A 19,178-nucleotide genomic window follows, 5' to 3' on the forward strand; every position below is an offset into this window, starting at 1 on the left:
TAGAAATGTTTGCTCTACTGCATCATGATGCAGTGAATCACATCACACTGTACCACACAGTTTGGATTGGATTGTGACAGGGCCGAAGTGAATCATATGAACCTGCTGCCTTCTTGGAAATAAATCTTGATGGATCAGATTATTTATTGCTAATAAAGATGCAAAATGTTTGTATCTACCTGCACAGGGACTGCAGATGGCGATGAGCTAATAGGTCCTGTGTGTGTGAGGTCTTTTACAAATAAATGTAATAAACTTAACTAAACATGATCACTCTTTGTCTTTCAATGCCATTCTCCTGAGAGAGACCACATTACATAATTGTACACTGGCTGCCAATGATGCACCAGCAATCCAAGCCTTTATAACTGTAATTTGCTGGAGTTGCAACCAAAAAATAAAAATTAATCTGAGGGGAAAAAGTTTTCAAATCAGAAATATTTCAACAACCGATGTATTGGTATATTTCAGTGTATTCCCCATGAAAACATGACAGAGATAACTGTAATGCCAGGATAGCAGATAACACTATATCATCTTAACAGGTTTTGACACAGGAAGAATCAGTTGTTTTCCGGCTGACAAACTGTTGGCAAGACATAGATTTGTTCCACAGTTTAACATCAACAAACAGTCTTGCTGTTTCTAGTACAATAGGAAGAAAGCAAACGAATGTGTTGTAACATAAGTAGCGGATAATTAGATTTACTGTGGATTGTTGTGCACCGTGTTCTGTCCTCTAGCTTAATATGTGTCTGTGTATAACATTCATATGCAGGAGAGAATTAGAGTACATGCTGAGGGCTGGGCCGAGGTCACTGGGTTTAATCAAGGGGCAACCACCACAAGCGACTGGTAAAATCACTGTTTGTTTGTTTAAAGCTGCAAGTGCTCTATGTGCTGTGAGATGCCAACCCCAAAAAGTCCCCCACTGTGTTGTACTCTATTAAAACCCCACAGTTAAGAAATGTTATGCTCTCTGTGTTAAATCTAGTGTCTTCTAAGGTGATTAGTGTCTCAGTGGTGATTTTGAGATTCTTTTTTTCCATTATGATGTTTTTGTTTATATTTTGAGAAATCTTGCTTGATTGACAGGTGTCTCAGCCTATGTCAAGCAGCTGTGACATCTGCTGTTGCTCATCCCACCTCAGCTCCACCCACCCAGCTATTGGCTATCCACTATTATTGGATATCAGCTGCTTTCAACTGAGAAATCACCCTTTAAAAAAATCCATATCAGCCAAATCACACACACACACACACACACACACACACACACACACACACACACACACACACACACACACACACACACACACACTAAGTGCTTCATCCTTTACCTCCCTGTTATATAGTTTGTTTGTGTGTTTGTGTGTGTTTGTGTGTGTCTTTGTGAGTCATCCTGCTGCTCAGGTTTAATTGACCAGCCTTGTTGCCATGCCAACAGGGGTGTGGCAGGAGCCCGCTGACCCACTTTGCCTGTAGCGTTGTCATGGTAACAGCGCGGCTCTGCAAGCACTACAGTCACACTAATGCACATCTTCACACATACACACACACACACACACACACACACAGACACACACACACACACAGACACAGACTCACACAGCCTCCATTTGCATAGACACAAAGTGTGTTCTCGTTTAGCTTATTGTCTTAGTTTTGGAAATGATCGATGAACAATTTCAATGTGTTTCTCCACAAAATATGAGCCAGTCACAGAGGAATAAAAATGGCTGCTGTGCCCAGTAGGAAGGTACCATTTTGCGCTGACTGACTCCATTTAATAAAATGTTCATCGCACATGAGCTACATGCTAATTTTGGTTCTTTATACACACCTTTGAATCAATTCATGCCCATGTGGTTGACACTTTTACATATAAAGAATAAAATGTAGGGCACATTAGTGAGACAGTTGTGAGGCAGATGGATGGGCAGAGAGAGGAGGAGTGTGATGCTGTGATATAAATGTGTTATGAGTATGTGTGAAGGTGTTTCTGTGAGGGGGGTTGTATGAAGCGTGTTTTTGTCTTGTGTGTCTAAATATTTTCACATTTGCAAATATCTGCATCTGTATGACTGTGCAGTTGTGTTTCTGACATTGTGTGTGTGTGTGTGTGTGTGTGTGTGTGTGTGTGTGTGTGTACAAGTGTTTGAGTGTGTGTCCTGAATTTCAGCCACGTTATAATCCTTGTCATATTTCCATATTCGGGCTTTAAACGCAGGAAAGACCCAGTGACCTGCTAAAACTGGGACAGGCTGAGCACAAACGGCTGTGTACTGCATCTATATGTGAGACGGTGTTTTCTTTGTTTAGGAGGAGATAAATGTTTTCACATGTGATATGACAGCAAGTATCAGTTGACTGTACCATCACATAAAATGACCGTAATATATCTACAGGATTAATAAGATTCCTGATCATCACCATTGCAATCCTCAGTTAGATTTGTAACTTTAACATGTTTGGTGTTGTTTTAAAAGACAGCAGTTACATGTATATACTGTAAGTACAATAGCTTGTAGATAATATTCCCAAATAGAAGTGACTTCTATTGTGTATTGACATCTGTTGTACTTTTTAATATTGTCTGCTGCCTAAAACACATTTATTGATTGTTCATATGATTGATGTTTCTATTTTTTCTATTATATCTTACCTTTCAGACATGAAGTGCAATAGCAATAGCAATTCAATGTATTTACAATCAGTAATCATCTTTCTATATGTAGTCGTTTTTATTGGTAGTGGTGGAAGTCCAGCATTCCTGGGCTGCATTCAGACTGCATTAGCTCTTGTCATGGTAACCACAGGTGTCGCCAAATCAACCAGGGCTGAAATCTTAAAGATTACAACTATTGACTGTATATAAATAATCTAATCTAATCCAATCTTTATATACAGTCAATGATTACAACCACTACAACATTTTCAGGTATTCACAGGAACATCCAACTCTAATGTGCAAGAATATGATGAAAACCATAATCATTTATATTTGAATCAAACTATGATCTGTTCTTTAGCACTAACTTTCACAAAATCATTAGAAATAAGATGTTTTTTGTAATCTGTTATCTGGTTGTGGTTTACACACACACACACACACACACACACACACACACACACACACACACACACACACACACACACACACACACACACACCAGAAGAATTCTCCTCTAGCTTTTTTAACTCAAACATATTATTATTATTATTGTTGTTGTTATTATTATCATCATTATTATTATTATTATTATTATTATTATTATTATCATTATTATATAATACATTGAGCCTCGGTGCTCATTAGGAAACAATTTGGACAGCACTGTCTAGCCTGATTGTCTAACAGACAACATAGCTGCTGTATGTGTGTGTCTGGATATCTGTGTCTTGGCTCTGAGAGAGGATTACTGGGCTCTCTCTCTCTCTCTCTCTCTCTCACACACACACATACACACACACACACACACACAGAGAAAGAGAAACACACACAGTGGCCTGAAGATGCACTCAAGAGTCAAAACCCTGTTCTAATGGGAAATGACAGGTTCAGTCCCACTGCACCATTTAGAGTGAGATGCAGTTCAGCACAGTGGAGTATAACCCAGATAAATATATATGTACACTGCAATCAACAACTGATGTCATCTGCAGGTGAATTTCCTCTTCAGCCTGTAATTATTTCAAACAAGATGTCTATGTTGTTTTGTTTAAGCCAGAAGTAGCTTTGCAGTCACTCACACACTCACACACAGTTAATGGTAGTAGCCTCTGCTGCTGGCATGGCCTCCTGAAATGATTCTCCTAGCTGCCAATCAAATCGCCTGTTCATACATAAATCCCTCCTTTCCTCTCTATCCCTCTGTCAATCGCTCACTCACAGATCGGCTAAGCGGTGTGTTAGAGATGGGAAATTCCACAGCACAGAACCAAGGAAGCAGTCTATAATTTCTGGAGATCCACTTGTTTGCTATCTTAACCAGAGTCAAATGAGAAAAACAATATTGTGGGGTTGCCATTTCAAGATTGTCTGATGTAAATGTATTAAACACCACAACAGACCCTCATCATAATTTGGACACCACACCGACAGCTTCTAATGGGGCCATTAATGCTTATCTGGCTGCCACTTGCTATACTGGATGCTCTTCAGTGTTCACCTGACAGCAGAGAACACCTGCAGCAGCTGGAGATCAGTGCAGAAGTGCTGACTGGATAAATAAATGGTTAATCACTGAGAAATTGTTCGACTGCTAGTGAAATCACAATTAGGGAGGGGCAGGCCAATAACCCAGCGATCGATATTTAAGTATACAAACGCTACTCATTCAGCAGTGATTCCCATGAAAAACTGCTGATTACAAAAGGCTTTGTTTTGTGCTGCTGCACTTTCATAGCCCGACTTTGTGTCAATGAACAGACCTTTGTGATGTAAGAATCCTGGAAACCCACACATCACACGCATCCTCTATTTTCACCAGCCTGTCAAAGAAGAGATAAGCTGTCATCTGGCCGCAATTCCCAGCCTACAGCCCCCACAGTGCCTGAGCAAAAATCAAGCATAACTTGGTAATTTTTGTCTTGTCTGTGAATGTGCAGTAAATATGGAGCAACTGAGCTATTTTCAGGAAGGCTGTCTGTTACAGTATTAGAAATTTGTGCAAACAAATCAAGAGTTAATTAGGAAAAAGCATAGAGAGCAGTAATGAAAGGGAAAGGAGGATCAAATTTCAGTGATGGATGCCTTTTAGAAAGGCAGACAGGCAAACAGTATTGATCAGAGGATATTGTGAAAGGGTTAGGGTTACTATTGGAATCAGTGTTTCTCGTAGATTATAATACATCCAAGCCTATTCCTTAAAAGGAGTTACGCTACCTGCAGTTTCCCAGGCAACGACACAGACATTAACTCATGTTTCGAGACAGCGCTGCTCAGCGGCTCCCGAGCGCTATTGATTTGCGAATGAATGGATATTTGGTGTTATTTTTGACATGTAAAAAATTATTTTTTGGCCTGGCAGGGGTTCTCTTATACTATTACACAAAAAGGTCAACCACTACATCACATATTCATTCATTTTGGACTCCAATCGTGAAAACAAACCTGAATGTTCTAGAGGGACTTTGCATTTCCCTTTTCAGAAAAGTTAAACCAATAATCACCCAAAAAACATTGTCTTTGTTCTCTGTTGTTGGAGCATGCTGCTAAGTTGATCTACTGTACATTTAATGGTATAAAACCATCTGAGTTCTGTATGTGCTGTATATCCATGTTCGAAATACTCTCTAAGGGCTTGTGTCCATATAGCGGAGAGAGCCTGTGCAGCAGCATGTGGCCGCCTAGACAGAAAGTGCTGCATCCAGTGTCTCTTTTCAGAGTGCTCCTAGTGCTTCTAGTTGAAAATCTCTAAACTTTTCAGAAAGGTGTTGGGTGTTGTAACTGTTGCTCATATATGAGATGGGGGGCGGGACTTGTCACCTTGGTAACAAAAATGGAGGAGAAGCTTGTTCTGGCCGTGTCTGTCTATCCTGAGCTTTATGATATGACAGACAGAACATCAGCCGGACACTGAATGTTGCATGAAGGTTGTAAGCTTGTTGTTAGCGGTGTAGTCAACTCTCTGTTAACGTAGTGTTAAGTTAGCCCAGCGCTCTCTAGTGCCCCGCCAGTGCTTTTCTGCCAGAGGAACGCGCCCTAAGTCATTTTCTATTTCCGACATTAAATTTATGTTTTGTGACTGATAACAAGCAATCGGTGGGTCCTCGACAGGAAGGTTAACTTTTAAAAAGTGTCTCACAAAAGAAAAAAATCATTCTGCACTCTGCGTACTGGAAGGTAAGAGGAAGAAAACATCTCTATTGCCTCCAAAATGGAGAACAGAAATGTGTGCAAATGTGTGCAAAATTTGATATCAATGTAGTTCACTGCATACGATTCCTCTACAATCCTTTTGCAATGAACAAAAAACAACCTCAGACTGTGCACATGTAAGCCTAAAAATACAAACACAAATGGACCAAAAATACACACTGTAGTTCTATATTTTTGCCTTAAAGCTGCTGTTCTGTAATGATGTTCTTCCAGTTTCATGCTTATAAAAGACATATTGAGAACAGTACTGTTGCCAAGGAAAAAGCCTCTGAAACACCATTTTTAGACCATCACAGGACAATAAAACTTTCCACTGAAACTCAGTCTAATACCATTCATTTAGCAGCTCTTTCAACAATAATCATTAAACTGACAAGTCATTTGCAAAGTATTACAATTGAAAGGAAAATTCACCCCTAAAGTGGTGTTATTTCTCTACTGTAAAGGTGTAAATGGAGATTTTGAACCACTCCGTCTTGAAGATGAAGAGCAGAGAGACAGACTGTAGTGATGATGTCATCCACAGACTAAATGTTGGAGCCACTCCACAGACGGTCAAAACTGGAAACACTGCCAGGACTCTATGACAACCACCATGGTGACTTCACAGGAATATGGGAAGATATTCTGATTCACAGCTGGAAGCCTCACGTTCAAATACAACTCAGTGTGAAATATGTCAAATACAAATTTTACCAGCTCATTGAGTCCATCACTTGTTCAGTGACAAAGTGTCAAAACGTTACCTAATTACTTAATCGAGTCTTGATGGTTTGATTTCTGGCTTTGTGAGACGGTTGTTTCCATTTGTATCAGCGGTGAATGAATAGCATCCACACATTTGTCACAGCTATTTTCTTGTAAAACTGCACTTGACGTTTGTGTGATTATAGAGTGTAGGTACTTCTGAGCATTAATGAATAATGAAATAAGAAGTCAACATCTAAAAAAAAAGATAACATCTAAAAAAGCACATCATACCCAGCAACAGGGTTAGCCACAGATCCTCCACCTTTTCCCTGTTTACAGAGAACAATGTTGAGTAGCTGGTGGCACTAGAGGATGGCCAAGCGATCAGTACAATCAAAAAGGTACATGCTCAGCAAAATTCATGGCCATCTGCTCATTAGATTATGAAATACCTTGCCCTTTTGGCCTGAGGGTGGTGCTTAACGAACCCTCATGGCTTGACCAGGATGGAAAAGTTTCATCCTCTGAGAAGCGTGGATGTGCTCTGTAAATTTCACAACGATCGGTCCATTAGATTTGAATATTTCTTATTTACAAGACATTTCACGGCAGTCTGCCCACAAACTGTGTGCCCAAAGAGTTGGTCAGACAGAGCGAGCACTAGCAGAGCAATCAGGGCTAGGTTAACCTCCTCTACACATTATTGGTCAGAATAGAGCACATTTATCCAGCTGCTCACAGTGTGTACGTGTGGTACTCTCACAGGCAGCAGAATGGAGCTTGTGCTAACTTAGTTGGAAGGTAATGAAATTCCCTTCAAAGTAAAAAAACATGACGGGAGAACCCCATGTTTGTGTGGCTTTCTCATCTGCTTTTTATCCCTCTCCAGCATCTGTTTCTCTGTCTCTCCTCTCCTCCCCCACCTTTTCCTCTCTCACCCGCTGTGGGCCTGCTAAGTCAATTTGTATTGACTTATTCTTCTCTCCATTAAGTTCCTTTCTATTAGTGGTCATAATAATGAAATGGATATGAGGCAAATACACATGGTCCACTTTCAGCTGTATGACTCTCGTCAGTTTTCCCATTGACTTGATCTATAAAGCTACAAACTAATTTCACAAATTGAACAGGCTAATGCTGACTTCTTTTTCTGCAGGTTTAGGAACTGGCCAAACAGACCACCAATTCCACACTTGAATGTCTTTTCTGACTCAATCATGCACCATAAACTCCTACTTTAAGAGGCATTTTGTCAATACATTTTAGGGGAAGGCTTCATAAATAATGTATCTTCATGCTAATAAACAGTTATTTATAATTAGATATAATGAGCCAATCTCCAGCCAGTGAAATAAAACTTTTACATGTGCTATGTGGAACATCAGCATCAAGCAGGTCTTTCCTGGGAAAAGTCCTTGTGCATACATGAGGGGATGTGTTTTACGTCTCCTGTTAGACTGAACTAAATCTAACAATAACTGGATAATTAGCATGAGTTGTGATGTGCACCTTGTGTGGACAAAAGAAAAGTATCTCTCCAAAGAAGTGAGTGCCACAAACTCAAACCTGACAAACAGAAAATTCAAGGAAAAGCAGATCAAATAAGAATAGATCAAACAAATTCAGTACACAAACCCCAGCAGGTTTCTGTTGATGTTTGTTTGTCTGGTTCTTGGTGTATTTTTGTTTTGGTATTATTGTCATATGGGGATTTAATACACTGTGCACAGTAATCACACACTTTCTGTCCTCCTTCTCCCCATATCGCACTGTCTCAGTTAAAAACTCAATTAAAACTTGATTAGAGATGACATATCATCAGTTTTCTGTGAGAGTTACACTGGAATCTCAAATCAAGGCCAACTGATAAACCTCCTTGGGTACAGCATGTATAAGCTTTAGGGTTACTGTTTAGACAGCCAGACTTTTGGCACAATTACTGATCCATTATGTTCTTTAAAGGTGATCAGTGATCAGGTCTGAAATAGTGCTAACAGAAGACATCTTGGCTCGGTGCTGAAAGGCCTAATTGCTCAACATTGTCATGGTGAGTGAGTGGTGACTACCCCTTGTGAAAAATCTTTTTTCTCACATGCTGTTTATTTTCCTGAAGAACTCACAGTATAAAAGCTTAGGCACCGATTTCATTTGGAGGTGGAAAATAATTCTTTGTGGACGATTACAGTCAGCACAAAGTAAGTGAGCTTCTGACTTGTCATCACTCTTGTTGAGAACAATTATCTGACTGTTCAATATATAAAACAACACAAAATATCACTGAACTGTGTTCATCTTTTAGCCATTAAAATTTGTTTTAATAAATCAGCTGTCATACATTTTATTTTATTTCCATAACCTGTGATCCTGTCCCCTCACATTCCCCATTTGTTTGAATTATAAAAACAAAAAGTTTAAAGTGTGGATTTATTTGCATATAATGGCATTTTCTCTCTGGCTGTGTGATCTGTTTTTGCTATTAGATGATGGAGACTTTTAAATGTTACTCTTTAAAATGAAAATACACTTTGCAGTGATTATTTTTGTAGATAAATCAGGGTTTGACAGAGAAAGGTCCACAGGGTTAGATGTACAACAATTATGGAATGCAAACCATCTAGAAATATGTGTCAAGTAAAGCATTATATTAAATCTAAATGTGTTTGGGAGAAAAAAAATAATGCATCATTTTAATGTGTTTTAAATGATCTTCATTTTTTCCTACCTTCCAGGCAGCCGTTGGCTTTCTCATTTCTGTACAGTATAAAAAATAAATTAGCAAACTTTCCTGAGATGTCTAATTTAATCTCAGCAAACTTTGAATCTACATTTATTTTTTCTTTGTTAAAGTTGCATTATTATCAAGATGTAATGCAGTGAGGACTTTTGAGGACTGCTTTAGCACACAGATATCACTGTGATGGACTGTAAAACTCAAGCAAGTTTCAGGAGTAACTGCTTTGGATATTGTACACACGATATGGAAACCAACGCCTGTCTGGAAGGTAGGACAAATACATTTAAAAATCTTAACCTCTACAGCATACATTCATAAATGGTTTACATAAAATATTAGTACATTTCTGTGAAGGGCAAACACCACGTAAGATGCCCGAAGACTGTTGGAATTAACTGTCCCTTGTTCCAAACTAATAATTCACAATCATACAATTATCTGTCATCATAACAACATCATTAGCAACTGTAAACTAACTTGCCTTGCTACAGACTTGCACTCACATGACCAAATAAATGGCTCAAAATGTGGATACACAACCTGAGATTTCCAGCTTTCCCCATAAATCTGAAAGTGGTGTTAAGTCCTCAGCAGGATGACCAGCAAGCTACAGGCAGAAACAGATCAAAACCTCTACATGTGTCTCTGCCGCGCTTTCTCTTTCAAATCTTTCACACTTTCAGATAAGATTAGGCAACATGAAACTTTGATGAACCCTGTGGAGAATTTGGGTGATTGTTCCTGCAGCAAGTGTTAACAGGAAACAGCAAACAACATACTTCAGAAATTCTTACATAAGATGATTCAGATGATGAGGAGTTGTAGACACCAAATTGCCATTGAACATCGGATCCAATCAGTATTTATTTAACCCGAAGAGAAATATAGCCTCATGTAAAGCAGTCTTAACAGCTAACATAGGTATGAAAAACATACAGTATCCAGGCAGCTAATGAGAACTAATAGTGGAGGTTATATCTGGCTTTGGTAACACTTTAGTTTAAGTCCTTCTATTCAGCTTTCACAAGCACTTTATTAACATTTGTGTTAAATGTTAAAGACATTTTATTTTATCACAGCTGTGTTTTACTATATTGTCATTCATGATCTGTTTAAACAGCAGCCTCCACTTATGGGTTCCCACAGAGGAGTTACAGTACACATACATTAATGCACACTTATATTATAGTGTGCTATTTATTAAATGTTTATATACTGCTTATAAATTCTAAATAGTGGGACTTACAGTAAAATCTTGCCCTGGCTGCCACATCCTCTCTTTTTCATTGGTCCAATTTATGTAATACATTTACCAGTAACCAATGACAACCTAAAGGCAACACCTGGGAGTTAATACTTGGTCATGTGATCTTTTACAAGTCTGATAAATAGTAAATGGGATGTATTACACACTGAGAGTTTCAGAATGAAAAAAAACATTTAATTATTAACTATTTAATGAGAATTTTGAATTCTAATGTTGCATTTTGCACAGCTTAATTGTTCATTATCCATTATGTTAGTCAGCCACCAAGTGCAAAGCAGCCAGTTATTATAAAATGTGTTATCAGAGGAGCAGAGAATTCCTCACACTCTGTGCAACAGGCTTAACAGTTAAACCTTGATTTAGGTAGATTCGAGATTCAAACACTGTGAAATGAAAAAAAATATAAATGAATTTTGCAGAAAGAAAAGTGTGCATCCTAGCATTTAAGATCAATCATTTAAGGTCATTTATCAGTTCAAAATGAAGCGTACTGAGCTGTTTCTTTCTTCATGTCTCCGACTTCGATCTGCCAAGTCTCAAGCATCGCTGGCTTTCTCTGTCCTGTCTCATAGATTCACATTTTCCTGCATCTCTCTCCTTCTCGCCTGTCCTAACACATTTGATCACACATACACCTGTATTTTGTCAGCTGTGTGCATCTGAATTTATTACAACTAGGGGGAGAGGGAGAGGGGGGGGGCAGTGACAGCAGAACTGAAGGAAGATGTAAAAAGAAAGCAATGAAGATGGAAGGAATGACACCAGTGTGGGATGGGAACTAGTTGAACAGATGAACAGAAGGAGTGGGGGTGATGGCTAAAAAAAAAGAAAAAGTGGTTGGAATGAAAAATCATGTTTGCTTGAAACATCTTATCTCCCTATTCCGCTTTCTGATTGGCTAAAACAGGTCCCTTACAGAAAAAACACACAGATCCACCTATCACACAACAGAAGACAATTCCATAATGGTTTTACCATAGATACAGTCTTAATAAACGTTAATATGGGGATAAATGCAAACATTTGATTATTACCGCTCAAAAATAGTAATAAATAGCTTCTGAATCTGTGTAAGCAGCATCGGTTATGTCTGATTTCATACTGAAGGTGCGATGAAGAAAATGGACACGCCCATTGTTACCGCCAACAACAACAAAAATAATATAGACAGCTGCCATTACGCCATATGCAAAATACAGACATACAAAGGGAGAATATGTGTTTTATATGGGATGTGTACCAAAAATTGCAAAAAAACAGAAAAAAAGAAAACAAAATGGATGGAGGAAGAAAAATGGTAAAAAGGCAGGGAACGAGGGAGGGAGAGAGGGAGGGAACCTACAGAGCGAGATGGAGGTGAGCAAGAGATGAGTCAAAATAGAGGGTTGGGGAGAGGGAGAGACAGAAAAAAACAGACAGTGGAAACAAGAGACAGACCTGCAGAGGCAGAGGGACAGACACAGAAAATCCACTTTCAAATTAAGTACAGTCAGAAAGGCTGAAGAGAAAAGTGCATAAAGAGATAGGACTAGTGATAGAGAGATATGAAGAAAATGGAGGGAAAGGGTAGAGAGAGCACCACAGACAGCAGAAAAAAAAAGGAGACACGCAGAGCGCGAGGAGAGAGAGGAGAGGAAAAGGCGTTCAGACAAGCGTGAAGCATCAACAATGGAGGCTAACAAAGAAAATCCCAATGGAGGCATCAATCACTGCTCCACTTATCCCTCCTCCCTCTGATTTTGTCTTTATTTCAAGGTTTTGCCCCACACTCCCTCCTTCTATTACCCTCTTCTCCCCCTTTCCTTCCCCCCTGCCACTCCCACCTCCTCCATCCATCCATCCATCCATCTGTCCATCCATCTGTCCGTCCAGCCTCCAAAACAACACCGACCCTCCAGTGTCTGCCATCTCCTCTCATCCTCAACCCAAACAATCTGCTTATTTATCCGTCCATTCATTGAAACATACATCAGAACTGGGCCGTATAATCCACGGTATTATAAAGAGCAGACATATAGATGGCACGATTAAAATTCACAGCCCATATTCCCACCTCTGCTGAGAGGAACGACAAGGAAAACGCTCTCTGTCAATTGAGTTAAGAAAATGTGCAAATAACATATCTATCAGACTAAAATCTGATGCTTTGTTTTTTCTGCAGGACATGTATGCTGTCTTCTTTCTCTCTGCCCACAACACACACACAAAGGAATCCCATGATACCGAGAGGGATGGATGAACAGAACAATGGCAGAATAGCACAGCTGATAAAAGATAAAAAAATGAACAAATTGCCCTTCTATCCTACCTTTCTGGCTTTGCGATTCATCCATGTTTTCCTCCATTGTGGCAGGTTAAAGTCCCTTTGTCTCTATTTCGTGTGAATCTGTTTAAAGCCCCTTACTAGCTCTCAGCACAGTGTGCGTGTGTGTGTATGTGGGAGGCTGTGTGTGTGAGAGTGTTTTTTTTCCCTCCCTGCAGATGATGGAGGCTCAGGGAAGTCCCTGTTTCTACACTCTCTCTATTCACTCTGCAATCTGGGCTTCTCCAGCATCCTATCTCCATATCCATCTACAGCTATCGCTTTCTCTACAGATGTTTTTTTTAAATTATGTATTTATTTAAATAGTAAACTGAGTGTAAACAGTGACATTTAGTAACATTTCCTTAATATCATACCCCCTTTTTTACACTCAGTTCATTTTTTTTATTTAGAGCAAATAAATGCAACTGTCTAATACACGAAGAATGCTAATGAGCAGAGACAGATGAAACCTTTCATTTCATATATAAAAACACAAACAGGTTTATCTCAGTCTACATTCACTCATAGTGAGTAAGTGATGAGATCTAAGAATTGCAATACAGCTTACTGTTACAAATACTGACACTAGAAAGCACACATAGATTAAACAGAACACTATGAGAATCTCCTGAAGTCACGGGACTCGTCTGAGCAAAAATATACTGAAAAACAAAAAAAAGGGGGAGTCATCACACAAGGCAGCTCTACACACTGAAATGACAAAAATTAAAAATGACATGCGCATCACAATGGTAAGGCACATGAAAACACAGGTCAACATACAGTAAGTAGACATTGCCTCAACTTTACCCAGCAACACTTCGTCTGACATAGAAATCTCTGTGACATCAAACTCTGACCAGGCGAAATTTATTTTGTATTTTAAATTAAAGCTCTAATATCAAAAAAAGGGTTTCAGATATCCCTCTCTGAGGTTTGTGCCATTATCCCAATACAATGGATATGGATGGAATTTCATTGGTGGCGCTCACAGCGTTGTAAAATTACAAAAAAAGTTAGGGAGTTACAGAACTGGACTGGAACTATGCACTGATCAATATTTTTCTAAGAACAATGGATCAAATGACTACCTTACTGTACATGTCAGTTTGTGATGAACCTGCACAGAATCAAACCTCTCAACTCTACACAGCTTTTTAGAATCTTTCAGCTCAATTTTCTGGGTTTACACCTGCAACATTAGTCTTTTTTGTCCAGTCTCATCAAAATCATCAACCCCATTTCCAGTGGCAGCTGTACACCCACTGTACACTAATGTCACCTGCCAGCACCAAACAGTAGACAAACACGGTGACCATGGTGAACAAAATGGCAATTATCAGCTAAAGAGCCAGACATTTTCTCAGAAAGTGGTGATGACCAAAAGAGAGCTGAAAGGAGCGTGAATATTGGACTTACAATCATCAGGAAGCCAGAAACACAACTTTCTGTCAACATGGGGCAAAACACACAAAAATATGATTAATAACATTAATGAAGGATTCATTCAAGTTAAGTGTCCATTGAAGCTATGCCAGTGGGCCAGAATGCTGAATAGCCTGCTATGAAAAATGGATGGAGAAAAAGTAGCAAAAACACAAAAGAGGAAAAACTACAAAACCAAAAAACGACTACAAAATAACCAGAAAGACAAAGATAAAAAAAACTATGAGAAAAAACACCAACTTGCATCCACACAAGCATTTCCAGGTTATTTTAGTAAAGACCTCTGCTCACACTGAAACACCTGAACAACATAAAACAGCTAAAACTCTTCTTGCCCACTTTGCAGTCGGCAAACAACAAACTGCACATCACAGCCAACATACTGTATGTAAAGCAGTAGGACAGACACTATTTTTCACTTTTAACATTCGAAGGGAAAAGGCTTTTAGAAAGAAATATGTTAGACGAATATAACATCGACGTGGTCAAATAACACATTGTATGAATCAGTTCTGAGCAACCATTAACTGATCCATAAATAGAGTTCAATTGATCTGATCCTGTGTGGGATATGAGTGTCTGTATCAAAATTCATGACAATCTGTCGAATAGTTATTGAAACACTGAATTTGCTGAAAACCAATGTTAATCACATGCAAGAGCTATATGAAAAGTCAGGGGAGCGGCAAAGTCATTATCAACATGAATATATAATCCATCAAGTAGATATTGAGCTATTTCATAGAATAAGTGAAAACTTTGACCTGCTGGTGGCATTAGATGAAAGGTCAGGGGACCACCAAAGTCATTAGGACACTTCCTCTGGGCACCATGCATATCTGTAACAATTGTCATGGCAGTCCATCTGATAGTTTTCAAGTCATTTCTCAAAACCCAAAGATGTAAACCTCCAAGTGGCACTAGATGAATTGTCAGGTGATCACAAAGTGAGTAGAATTCTTCCTCTAGGTAATGTGAACTTCTCTACAAAAAGTCATAGTAATCCATCCATAGTATCATTGACTATCTTTATCCATTTTTATTCTTTCTTACCACATTTTGTGGCGTTAAGAACCCTGAAATACATTACCTCATATACGCCATTTGACCCACCCTGATTCTATTCAGGTGAAACCATGGTGTTGGCCCATAGTAAGTAGGACAAATGCTATTTGACCCTTTAGTGCCTACAAAAGGCTACTAATTCTTGTAAAATCAGATGAAAATAAAAGAAAAAAGCAGTTTATTAGGTAAAACAATATTAAAGCCATGGATCTAATCAAATGGCAAACAACAAACTAGCAACTGATATGCACTCATATGGCACCAGGTGAAAAGAACTCAGGTTCATTTGGCAAGACTTCCACCTAGGCTATGTTTGAAACCACTTCCTATTTATTATGTAGTGCATTATATTTAATCTCTGTCATTTTATTTGAGTGTCTTTATTCAGAGTGTGAAATTCAATCACTATATATAGAGCTAACTATAAAGCCCTCAAAAATTCTACAATGGAGCAAAAAAAAAAGTAGCGTCAATGGTATATACACTTTCTGCTAACAAACCTATAATGCAATTAGTTACATTTTATAGATGCTAGAATTTAATATTGTGCGACTCTACAACTATGAGTGATGACGCAAATGGCAATGGCAATGATTTATGAGTGTCTGAAATCTCGATTTACTGTTCACTGCAGAGTGAACTGTTGAGCTCCTGTTAGGGAGTAGTGGATGTGTGACCAAGGGAGTGATTTTGGACAGCAATATACACACGAAGACCAACCTCTGTCAATCAGGAGAGGAGCGTGATTACAGTTAGAGGAAGACAAAAAAAACCCTCAGGCCTCAGTCCATCCAAGGAAGGAAGAATAATTACAAGGAAAATATGAAAATAGAAAACAAGAAAATAAAAAGGACAAATAGAAAAGGAAAAAGCTAAGAAATAAACTTAGTTCTTAGACTGAATAAACTGTTTAACTCAACCCAACCATATAAGTAAACGGCAATAAATGCTTGAAAAACACACTGACGGAGTAATAAATTTAAGCTAAAGAAGTATAATAGCCCAGCTACATAAAATATACAATTTGTTACATGTAGCTGAGTATGTGCAGTAGAGAAGACAAAACATCACTCAATTAAACATAACCTACAGATTCTTTTCTCTAAGAATACCATGTAACAGGCTGTGCCTCCCTGCCAGAGGCCTACTAAAACAAAGGTATGTGGATGACAAAGTTGAATTAATATACAGAGAAAAACATTTAATTACAGCGTCAGTTGAGTGATTGCTAAAAGCCCTCAGTATAATCTGTCTATAGATTTCAACACCTCAGTGAGAATGTGTCAAGGGAATGTATTATGTACAGTAAGTTTCCCTGACTAGGCAGAACTTATTAACAAGGATGTGGTGTCGACAGCTGACCTTTTCAACTCTGAAATAATAACACTTAGAGAGGTTGTGCTCCATATCCATAAAGTGTGGTGAGGAGTTTCCTCCTCCACACAGAGAAGTCTATGTAACCGGGGGATGGCGTAAATCGCATTAACCAAAGGTCTGTTCCAGAGAGGGATCACATGCTACTATGTGCCAGTGTTTTTCTAATATACTGGGTCCAGTGAGCTATTACTCAAAGGCTAGCTGAACATCTAGGCAGTCCTGAGGGTCCTCACTGCCTCTTGATTGGAGTCCAAAAAGGCTTGAAATGCAATGAGTGACTGTTATCACTTAATTTTGCGTTTAAAGTTGTGCAAAGTCAACCCCTTAATGGGTTGTTGTCAGTTGGTTGGCGGAGTTTAACCGTTTGCTCCATTTAAATATTGACTGAGGAGCTGGAGTTTTTGAACTTTTGTTGCTAAAAAGTTGTTTTGCCAAAAAGTGGAACCTGGAAGAAAGAGAAGATTTTCTGTTTGGGAATATTTTGGATTGATATCTCAGTACAGTAAATGAATTCAATCCTGCTTTTTTACTGGTTACTGATAAATTCATAATTTAATGAATCTATTGGCCATACAAGAGATCTCACTATATGAAAGGCCAAATATGCAGAGGGAGGGCAAGGTTTAGATCTAGTGCCTGAAACATGCCAACAATGTTCAGTGCTGATCTCCTAGGGAATAAGTATATATGTATACAATTGCCAGGCATTGGTGGAAAAACATCCATATCTTAAGCCACTATGTGTATAATATGAATTAATTAAGAGAATCTCGTAAATTATTCTGATAACATAAGTTATTCTGTTGGGTAGAAGACCTAGAAACCCCCAACTGTCTGTGTTGCTCTCAGTCCATTTATCTTAGTGTCAATTTGATAATTTTGTAATTATTACAATATAATGTGTTCATGTCTAATATTGCTTATCCAAAAACGTTGGTTAATATCCTTCCATAATTACGATGTCTGCCTACACAAAGCATCAAAAGTGAAAAAAGAAAAATTTACATGGAGTCATGTGTGTATGCCTTTATTGCTCATTAGGATACAGTTGTATGCAAAAGTTTGGGCAACCCTTGAAAAAATACATTTTGGTGATTTTTTTAATCGAAGAAATGTAAACACAGCCTCTCTTGGATATGGAAAGGAGGGCTGTCTTGCATGCACAGCTCTTTTAATCTCTACCCACAGATTTTTAATTGTGTTTAAGTCAGGGGACTGTGAGGTCATTCCAAAACTTTCAGCTGGCGTCTCTATAGGTAGTCCATAGTGGATTTTGAGGTATGTTTAGGATCATTACCCTGTTGTAGAAGCCATCCTCCTCAGCTTCAGCTTTTTTTTTCCAGATGTTGTGATGTTTGCTTCCAGATTTTGCTGATATTTAGTGGAATCCATTCTTCCCTCCACCCATGCGACATTTCCTGTGCCACTGACTGCAACACAACCCCAAAGCATGATGGATCCACCCCCATACTTATGATTTTTTCTGAATGCAAAAACACTAACAGTGATTCTTTAAGCACTATCTCTGAAACCATTAACACTTGTAGCCAATGCTTTTACCAAGTGTGCTGAACTGAATGCATGTTATCTGCTTTACACTCAGTTCGTAATTTTATAACACACTTATAGCAAAACTGTATACATTGCTCTCTACATTGCTACACTATTTTGCCAGATGCCTGTCCACATTGACACATGTGTAAACATTTTTATGATGAAGTCTTATGGCCAAACCCACAAAGAAGACGAGATTAAGCCTACACAACACACAAATGTTTTTGTTCTGTTGCACTTTTGTTGTTTGAGGAGTGTTTGAACATTTTGAGAAAAATAAATAAATAACTTTTTCACCATATTTGTATTGATAGTGTGTTATGTTCAGAATACGCATCCATACATTACACATTTGGATTCCTGTGTGTGTTGACTACATGTATGACAAAACTTGCAAACTGCTATGCCCTGCACACAGAAAAAGCAAAAGCCATGAGTGTTTTTCATTTATACTGTCAGTGTGTAGTTGGTGCTCCATGTGCTTATTCAAATGATGGTTTGTGTGTACTGTATTGATGCAAAAACATTTTTTTAAGAGTTTGAGGAGTTTTGCAAGAATTGCTTGCTTTTGCTTTGGTGGAAGGTTTTTGTGGTTAGTGTGTAGAGTTTTGCAAAAATAGCCTATAGTTTCAAAGATAGTGCCTAAGCAATCAGAAAAAAAAAACTAACAGCTGGCAATGTGTTCTTTTCATGAAATGCTGCTCCTTTTTTCTCCTAACATACCTTAGTTGATTATGGCCAAAGAGTTCTATTTCAACTTCATCAGTCCACAGCACTTGTTTCCAAAATGCATCAGGCATCTGTAGATGTTCTGTTGCTAACTTCTGGCGTTGGATTTTATGATGAGGACACAGGT

At 38.5% G+C, this 19,178-nt stretch overlaps 1 protein-coding gene across 3 annotated transcripts in view; it reads right to left on the reverse strand.

Moving 5' to 3' along the window:
* The window catches only part of LOC122979292 (neuronal membrane glycoprotein M6-a-like), a 49,006-nt gene that overhangs the window by 16,811 nt on the left and 13,017 nt on the right, over window positions 1-19,178 (reverse strand). The window contains exon 1 of one of the 3 annotated variants that reach the window (XM_044346638.1): window positions 12,884-13,081. The exons of the other annotated variants lie outside the window; for them this stretch is intronic. Coding sequence (XP_044202573.1) covers window positions 12,884-12,920 — 37 coding nt within the window. The 5' untranslated portion in view covers window positions 12,921-13,081. Of the gene's footprint in view, window positions 1-12,883; window positions 13,082-19,178 lie in introns of those variants that run through there. 3 annotated transcript variants of the gene reach the window in all.

The sequence above is a fragment of the Thunnus albacares genome, chromosome 3 (genome assembly GCF_914725855.1).
Source record: "Thunnus albacares chromosome 3, fThuAlb1.1, whole genome shotgun sequence".
NCBI classification, from domain to species: Eukaryota; Metazoa; Chordata; class Actinopteri; order Scombriformes; family Scombridae; genus Thunnus; species Thunnus albacares.